The sequence below is a fragment of the Danio rerio genome, chromosome 12, assembly GCF_052040795.2.
Source record: "Danio rerio strain M-AB ecotype USA chromosome 12, GRCz13ab, whole genome shotgun sequence".
NCBI classification, from domain to species: domain Eukaryota; kingdom Metazoa; phylum Chordata; class Actinopteri; order Cypriniformes; family Danionidae; genus Danio; species Danio rerio.
Genome location: NC_141032.1, coordinates 1,665,001 through 1,675,000, shown reverse-complemented (window position 1 = coordinate 1,675,000; position 10,000 = coordinate 1,665,001). Strand labels below are relative to the sequence as shown.

The window sequence follows — 10,000 nt, the reverse complement described above, 5'->3', positions numbered from 1 at the left end:
ATGTAGTAATTAAAAAATTAAAGATTTCAAATAAAAAACATGTTTAATTAAAAAACTTATGTCAATGATAATAAAATATTTTGGATTGCAAAAAATAAACAATTGTCCTATTATGCAGTTACCACAATTTTCATTGCACACTCATTAATTTTGCTCTCTTTTCTGCTGTCTTTTATTGCACATTTAGAATCTTTGCTTGCAGGTTGAAATGTTTTGCTTGTGAGTTGAAAAGTTTTGAACCCATGAATGCCAGGGTTAATTTTGTGTCTTTATTATTCAAACAAACATAAGAAGTTTTTGACCAAAACTAGGTACAATGTAATTAAAAAATCAAAGATTTCAAATAATAAAAAACGTTTATTTAAAAAAAAATCACACTGCAAAAAAATAAACTATTGCCATTTTATGCAGTTACCACCAGATTAATTCATTGTGTGCTCATTCATTTTGCTTTCGGTTTTGTTTCATTTTTGCGGATCTAAAATCTTTGCTTTTGAGTTGAAAAGTTTTGCGAGTTGAAAACTGCAGCTCAGTGGGCGGGATCTTATGAAACACCTTATTCTATTGGTCATCTTGATTGAGGTCACAGGTTAGCCCATTACATTTTCGCGCGGTTGGAATTGCCTTCCTGACAGGAGCGAGCTAATGGCTAGCAACAGGTCTTCTTTAAGGTAGGTTAACTGAAACTGTATAATAACTGTATAATAACAGCCAATCAGAATCAAGCATTCTACAACCTCATAGTGTAAGAATATAGTTTCATGATGTGGTGCTGCAATAAAGACAAGCATCCATATGTAATTTCGACAACTCTTGAACAAAGTAGTCCGGTATCTTTATTTGTATGACCGTAAATGATGCAGTGGCGTGTTGACCAAGCATAGATAAATAAACACTGACAAAAAAAGATGAGTTCTTGTTTTAGGGTGCACTGTGACAGAACCAAACGCAGGTCATTCCACGCATTACATTTGTTTTTGTTTTCCTCCAATAGAGTCCGTATTGAACTGATTCTGGTTTCCAGCTTTGGGATGAGGACGGTTCTGTGGAGAAACGGCCTCAAGAGTAGCTCGACGTCTTGCTGCCGACATCGTCTTCTTGTGTTCCCATACTCTGAAACACAACAACAGTGCTGGCATCACATATTAATACAGCAAAGTTGTAATTACAACAACACATGCACTTAATATTTTTCACTGAACGAGTGATGTTCCAATGTTCGCATCCAGCCCGTTGCTCTTTAAAATGTGGTTTGCAGCTGCCCAGACTGATGTTGTTGCATATAGTGCAGCATATAATAAAGCATTAGGGCTGTAAGAGTACATGCATTCGTCCCGAACAGTCACGGTACAATGCTCACGGTTTGGTTCACATGCCCTTGCGATGAATACAGAGTGCATTCACAAAGAATGTGCTTTGCTGTCGGAAAACGCGACACATCAGTGCTCAGGCTATTTTTCCAGTATCACAACAACTTGCTACACATAAACAGAAGCACGCAGCACTAGTCCCACCTCAGAGCTCTTCTGATTGGTCTACTTCTCTGAAACTGACAGTATGTGGGACAAATAAGTGCTGCTGTGGGTGAACGTTGAATTATCTTCGCACGGCTTCTAAACTCGTGTACAACGGTTAAGCACATCCACAAACAATGACAGAACTTTACTTTTAATACATAATTATTGCTTTCACTTTGTTTTAGGAGAGGGCTGAGATTCAATTCCTAATTAGCTTCCGGATCATAAAGTTTTATTCTAATTATTGCATTCAATTTGTGTTTTTGCATCACAAGAAGCTCTTCAGCTCGGTAGCTGAATGTGATGAAACACTTCTGCCTGATCACAATAAACAGAAAAGGTAAGCGCTGGAGATTTGTTATTATTCCTGATGTACCGTACCAAACCGTGATGCCAAAACCGAGATACATAACGACCTGTGACTAATTCAGTGGGGCTAACTATTCTGACTTCAACTGTGTGTGTACAGTTGAAAGCAGAAGTTTAAATGCACTGTATATGAGGGCATATAACCATTTAAAGAAAAGTCTGAACTAAATTGTTTCTCTTTCAGGTAAGTCAGGATTATCACATGTTTCTGTTCTGCTTAATAGCAGAATAATGAGAGAGACTGTTAGAGAAAATGTTATAACTCTTGTTAAAAGTCAAGTTTACACACAATAAGATTATTCTGCCTCTGATAAAGCTCAGATGATGATGTCGAGGTTTTGGAAGTTTCTGATTGGCTGATTGACAACATTTGAGTTAATGTAAGGCACAACTGTAGAATAGTATTGAAGGAAAAGCTCAAACCGACTGCTTACTGTGTGAAAACATGGGAAAATCAACAAGCCAGAATCAACAACAAAGCCAGATTACAATTAGCTAAATAACACTGGGAAAAAGAGTGATGTTTGGAGACATGTCCTGTGCTCTGATGGAGCTATGATTGAACTTTTCGGCCATAATGACCAGCGTTACATTTGGAGGACAAAGGGGAACAAGCCTAGAACACCATCCCAACTGTGCAGTATGGGGGCGGCAGCATCATGTTGTGGGGCTGTTTTGCTGCAGGAGGGACTGGTCCACTTCACAGCATAGATGGCATCATGAAGAAAGAACATTATGGAGAAATACTGAAGCAGCATCTCAAGACATCAGCCAGGAAATTACAACTTGGCCACAAATGGTCCTCAAAACTGATCATGACCCTAAGCACACTGAGAAATTAGTTCAAATGTGCTTGAAGGACAACAGAGTGAATGTTTTGGAGTGGCCATCACAAAGCCCTGATCTCAATCCTATAGAACATTTGTGGGCAGAGTTGAAAATGCTTGTGCGAGCGAGACAGCCTACAAAGCTGACTCAGCTACACCAATTCTGTCAGGAGGAATGGGCCAAAATTCCTGCAAACTATTGTGAGAAGCTTGTGGAAGGAGACCCAAAACATCTGACCAAAGTCATACAGTTTAAAAGCAAAGCTAAAAAATAACAAGGAAATGAGTGTAAACTTTTCTCTCATTATTCTGACATTTAGCAAATGTAAAGCATTTAGGTAATCCTAACAGACCTAAAATAGTAAACATTTAGTATCATTTACCATCAGACATTTTTAAAAAATGGTTATGTTCCTTTTTTAAGAGTGCATGTAAACTTCTGCTTTCAATTGTGTGTATATATGCATACTTTATATTAAGTCAAATAATGCTGAAAATGCTACATTAAAAATCAACAAAGTTTTCCTAAATAAGTAACACATTTAGTAACTTTTTAAAAACGTCATCAAAAGTAAATTGTAGTTTAACTTTTCCCAACACTGATTCTAAAAGCTTTGATTCTGAACTGAATCATGAGCTGGTACCTTTTGCACAAACTGGGGGTTTACAGTGATTTCTTGATCCATGGACTTTAGTTTTTCATCCAGCTCTATACATTTCAGCATCTGTGTGAGAAACAAAAACACACTCAAATGCTGCACAAGATCATATATAATGGAGTGAATGTAGACGTATGTGCACAAATATTATATTGCATTTATAGGTTTCTAAAATCAAAAATCTGAATCTGAAATAATTTTCCCATCTTGTGCTTCAAAATCAAAAGTTTAAATTAATTTACATTTATAATACATTATTTTTCACATAGAAATAAATATATATACACACACACACACACACACACACACACACACACACACACACACACACATATAAACAGTTCTTAAATAAAAGTAATAATGAACAATTTGAATGTTTTCATGTATTTTCTAACAAATAATCAATCCAAAAGATAAAGATTTGATTTATAATACATTATTATTCACATTAAAAAAATAAAACAGTTCTTAACTAGCAATAATATTGCACAATATTAGCGTTTTACTTTATTTCTAACATATAAATAACTCCAAAAACATAAAAGTACGTTGACATGTTGCATAAATGCTAAAACTTAGTAACATGGTTTATTTATAATACTTTATGGTTCACATTAATATACATGATATATACACTTTATACTATATATTTATATAAATAGTTCTTAAACAGAAATAATATTGCACAAAATTAATGTTTAACTGTATTTTTTATTTTATAATAAACAAATAAATCCAAAACATAAAAATATGATGATATGCTGCAGCATAAAGCACCTTTGAGAAATCAAATGATTAACAAGACAACACACTGAGGGCAGAAATATTAAGTGCATGCTGTCTTCTAAATATCTCTAATGTAAGGCCTCCTGCTGCTGTTGTTTTGGTACTGAATTAAGAGAAACAGTGTTTTATAATTGCAAACCTCTTGGTCAATTTTGTGGAGCATCGCTGGGTTGTTGTATTTCTCCGGGTTGTCATGGAAACAGACCATGCCGTCCTTCTGGTTGATGCTTGCATAGATCTCTCCATCCTCGATCTGAGACAGAGAAAAACACCTCAGATGCTGGACAAACACGAAGCAGAGCACATTCTCAAAGGAGACAGCACTATTATGAGCACAATAAGCATCAAGTCTTGTTACTTATTCAAGTTTTAGGAATAACCAATAATAACTTGACTTCTAGTTGATCAATTGGCATCAGAAGTGGCTAATATGAAAGGCAAAGGCCTCTAGATTACGCTTATTTGACCAAAATAAAATATGACCATGCCTTGATTTTGAATGATTTCATTAGGACAGTAAGGTCTGAGTTATCATCTTCAATGCCTCCTCCTCCATCAGCTCAATAATGTTCATGTCTGGTGACTGGGCTGGCCAATCCTATAGCAGCTTGACCTTCTTTGCTTTCAGGCTCCAATCTTGGCTCCATGTTGGTTCCGGTAGGTCTTCTGCAGTATTGGTGATGATTGTGAAGCAGATGATTCAGCAGAGAAATCCACCTTCTGACACTTTTACACATCATCAACTAGAAGTCAAGGTATTATTTGTTGCTCTTACAACTGGGATCCAGCACAAGACTTTTGGGGTAACGTGTCATTACTCTTCTCTTAGATCAGCTACATATAAACATGCTTTAATTTACCATATGCAAGACGTATTTCTCAGCTTCTTGAGGGCCGGAGAGCTGAACTCGACTCGCCATGTCTTGTAAAGATAACGTCAAGAACGTCTGCCAATCACAGAGCAGAAATGATTAGCGTCAACATTGACCGGTGCAGTATTAAACTACAGATTTCTGCAATTTCAAACCTTGGTTAGCCTCTGAATGTTCTTCTTGTAGAGCGAGGACAGGCACTGTTTGACCAGGCCGGTGTTATTGTCTCGTGTGAAGGTCTCGCTGTGTTTGTTGACTAACGCACGGAGCTCTGCCGGGTTGTTGGTGGCGTAGATCTGCGCTAGCTCATGGTAGGCATTGCTAAGAGGCTTTAAATCATATAAAACACACGTACACAACAGATGATTAGCTTATAGACGGCGATGTAGGACTGCAGAATATATAGTGTCACCATTGACGTTGTGTGAAGTAGAGATATGAAGTGCCCGGGCACCACAATTTAAAATGCATGTGTTTGTGGAATAATTGCAAAGTTTACCCCTTTCAGTTCATAATCGATGGCATTTGTAGCGTTAACAAAGATGGATTTATTAATTTATATAATAAAAACTGTAAAGTGTTGTTGGACATTTTGTTACGTAATAGTTATCTGCATCAGACAACTATTAAGATATCCCAATAAAATATAAAGCACAATAATTTTTTTGTAGCTTTGGTATGCGTGTATATATATATATATATATATATATATATATATATATATATATATATATATATATATATATATATATATATACACACACACACACACACATATATATATATATATATATATATATATACACACATATACAGTTGAAGTCAGAATTATTAGCCCCCTTTTGATTTTTATTTTCTTTTTTAAGTATTTCCCAAATGATGTTTAACAGAGCAATAAAATTTTCACAGTATGTCTGATAATATTTTTTTCTTCTGGAGAAAGGCTTTTTGTTTTATTTTGGCTAAAATAAAAGCAGTTATTAATTTTTTAAAAACTATTTTCGGGACAAAATTATTAGCCCCTTTAAGCTAATTTTTTTTTCGATAATCAACAGAACAAACCATCATTATACAATAACTTGACTAATTACCCCAACCTGCCTAGTTCACCTTATTAACCTAATTAAGCCTTTAAATGTCACTTTAAGCTGTAAAGAAGTGTCTTGAAAAATATCAAGTAAAATATTATCTACAGTCATCATGGCAAAGATAAAATAAATCAAGTATTAGAAATAAGTTTTTAAAACTATAATGCTTAGAAATGTGCTTAAACAATCTTCCTTCCATTAAACAGAAATTGGGGAAAAAATAAACAGGGGCGCTAATAATTCTGACTTCAACTGTGTATATATATATATATATATATATATATATATATATATATATATATATATATATATATATATATATATATATATATATATATATATATATATATATATATAAATATATATATATATATAAATATATATATATATATATGTGTATATAAATATATACACATATATATATAAATATATACACATATATATATAAATATATATATATCATATATATATAGTGCTGGGCAACAACTGATCACGATTATTAGCACCCAAAATAAACTTTGTTTTGACCTATGTGGTGTACAGCAGGGGTTCTCCACTTTTTCATTTCGAGGCCTACATTTTTCTCCAAACATTTTTTCAAGGTCCAAACTGATTATTTGGAGAACATGCTTATTTTAAAGCTTTATTTATTAGCAAAACATTACTTTTGCCTTTTATTATTCCCTTATTTTTCCACATCATTTTTGAAAAAACTCAAAACATTGTGCATATATATAGTGATATTTAAGATTTCACCAAAATATGGAAACCGATTCTGTTTTTTGTGTTTTCTTGTATTTAACAGTACTTTAGAAATACTCAAAAAAATTCTCTGTCAGTGTTTTCAAACTATTATATTTGATTTACCAAAGTCACAGGAATGGAAATTTCACATGCGTCACATCCATATCGGAGAGATGTCACATCCATAACGACACTTTTTCCTCATAAATGCAAAAATGTCAAATAAAATAAAGTCAATCATTTTTGTTCTATAGAGAGACATATTTTATCCTTTCGATTATCAATATTTATTTTGAGTTGTGCAGTTTAATTTCCACAAAGTATGTTGTTTACTGAAGACTTTTTTGTCACAATCATAACACATGCTTATTTTCCTCATTTAAAGTACAAAACATGTTTACAGATGTATATTTTCTGATCCCTTAACTCAGTGGTCAGTTGTTTTGGAAAATATAAACCAATATAATGCTAACATTTACTTTCTATATGAATTTATGTTTTGAGTTTTTTTACTGCAAAAGTCACATCCATAACGCTATATATATATATATATATATATATATATATATATATATATATCCATAACGCTATATATGAGCAATATCACACGAGTAGCAGTGCCTTGGGATTCAAATCATAAGCTGACAGTTAAACAGCTGAGCAAGCATCTTTTAAACTTTAGTTCTGTAGTGTCTGCTTTTTGCTGGCTGTATGTGGGCGAAGTAATACACAAAGGGTAAAGAGGCTGTAGGAGTTCTGATATTGCAGAATATCACACTGCTATCAGCCAATCAGATTTGAGAACCAGACAGAACTGTTGTATAAATATATATATATATATATAAAAAAAAAAAAAAAAAAAAAATATATATATATATATATATATATATATATATATATATATATATATATATATATATATATATATATATATATATATATATATATATAGGGCTAACAAAGCTTATTTTTATGAAATACATTTCATATTGCAATATATAGTTAAAGTGAATTACTCATGAACTTTTTTCTTTTCAAATATTTTCTGAATGATGTTTAACAGATTCAGGAATTTTTCAAGGTATTTCCTATAATATTTTTTCTTTTAGAGAAAGTCCTGTCAAGAAAGTAGTTTCATTTCGGCTATATTACAAGCTACATTTTTAAAACCATTTGAAAGGGAGTATTATCAGCCCCCTTGAGCAATATTAATTTAAAATTAATTAATTTATAAAATATAAAAGATTTAAAAATAACAGGAGGGCTAATAATTCTGAGTTCAAGCAGATAAGCAAAATATTGCCATGTAATTGGTTTTCAATGTTGTGCTCGGACACTCACCTTAATGAATCTGCCCACGATCTGTGACGTGTATTTGGGAAGCTGCTGAACTTTGCCATGAAGGATGAGGGACACCAGGATGTATTTCTTATATGCTTCTAACATGATGTGACTGACAGCCATTGCTGGAGTGGTTATTGCCTGAAGGTAATCACAAACACACTGTATTGGGTTAGAGATTTTTCACAATTTGATAATAGTCTTATAAAACATTGCGGTTCCATGATATATATTAAACAAAAATACTTTCGAGCAACAATGGCATTTAAATTGTTTGTGTACAGATCCTTCATTACAAACCATTATTATGAATATTAATGAGAGTAATAAAGTCTCCCTTCTAAAATAAAATATTAAGCAATTTAAAACATAAAGCTCTCTCTCATTAAAAACAAACCAACAACTTATAAATATATAATAAATAAACCATAAATTACCTGTTCAAAAAAATACAGCGCCCTTTCAAAGTTCTTCAGACCCGTGTAGATCATGCCACCATAGTAATAATAACATAGAAAGTGCTTTGCATCGTACGCTCCGTTCTCCTTGCAAATATCCATCATGTCCAACTCCAGGAACGGGACTGCAGGTTTGAAGCACTTCGCTAATAGACACAACTGTAAACACAAGGACAAGTCACTATTTACTACACAATAAACGTCCAATGATTTGCCATCACCTTGAGATCATAAATGTATACATTTACTGATATAATTACTATTAGTTTAAGAGCATCCCATGGTACTAACCAATATTTACCTCCAAACTATGCACCATTTCTAATACAGTTATTTCAATAAAAGTTAATATTATTTTTACTTAACAGTTTTATATAGGGCTGTGCATTCCCTAGTTTCATACACAAGTATTTTCAGACACAATTATGCATTTCTATTAGGTTTCTTTATTTGGATAAAGATGTTTAGGCATTATATTGGATGGATGGATGGATGGATGGATAGAGATTAAAACATTATGAAAAAGGATAGATAGATAGATGGATGGATGGATAGGCTGGTCAGTCGATGGATGGATGGATGGATATAGGTTGGTCAGTCAATAGATAGATAGATAGATAGATAGATAGATAGATAGATAGATAGATAGATAGATAGATAGATAGATAGATAGATAGATAGATAGATAGATAGATAGATAGATAGATAGATAGATAGATAGATAGATAGATAGATAGATAGATAGATGGGTTGGTTAGTCAATGGATGAATGGATGGATGGATGAATGGATGGATAGATGGATGGATGGATGGATAGGTTGGTCAGTCGATGGATAGATAGATGGATGGATGGTTGGATGGATGGATAGGTTGGTCAGTCGTTGGATGGATGGATGGATAGATAGGTAGGTCAGTCGATAGATGGATAGATAGATGGATGGATGGATGGATGGATGGATGGATGGATGGATAGGTTGGTCAGTCGATAGATGGATGGATAGATAGATAGATGGATGGATGGATGGATGGATGGATAGGTTGGTCAGTCGATAGATAGATAGATAGATAGATAGATAGATAGATAGATAGATAGATAGATAGATAGATAGATAGATAGATAGATAGATAGATAGATAGACAGACAGATAGATAGATAGATGATGGATGGATGGATGGATGGATGGATGGATGGATGGATGGATGGATGGATGGATGGATGGATAGGTTGGTCAGTCGATGGATGGATGGATAGATAGATAGATAGATAGATAGATAGATAGATAGATAGATAGATGGATAGATGGATAGATGGATAGATAGATGGATGGATGGATGGATG

General features: G+C 33.4%; 1 protein-coding gene across 7 annotated transcripts in view; it reads right to left on the bottom strand.

Moving 5' to 3' along the window:
• Positions 1–10,000, bottom strand: part of cops3 (COP9 signalosome subunit 3) — an 85,106-nt gene that overhangs the window by 4,415 nt on the left and 70,691 nt on the right. For 5 of the 7 annotated variants that reach the window (XM_087274710.1, XM_087274709.1, XM_087274711.1 and 2 more), the window contains 7 exons: positions 8,641–8,820; positions 8,204–8,344; positions 5,186–5,359; positions 5,019–5,105; positions 4,298–4,411; positions 3,358–3,438; positions 799–1,113 (listed from right to left, as the gene is read on the bottom strand). In XM_087274710.1, coding sequence (XP_087130836.1) covers positions 1,060–1,113; positions 3,358–3,438; positions 4,298–4,411; positions 5,019–5,105; positions 5,186–5,359; positions 8,204–8,344; positions 8,641–8,820 — 831 coding nt within the window. In that variant the 3' untranslated portion in view covers positions 799–1,059. 7 annotated transcript variants of the gene reach the window in all.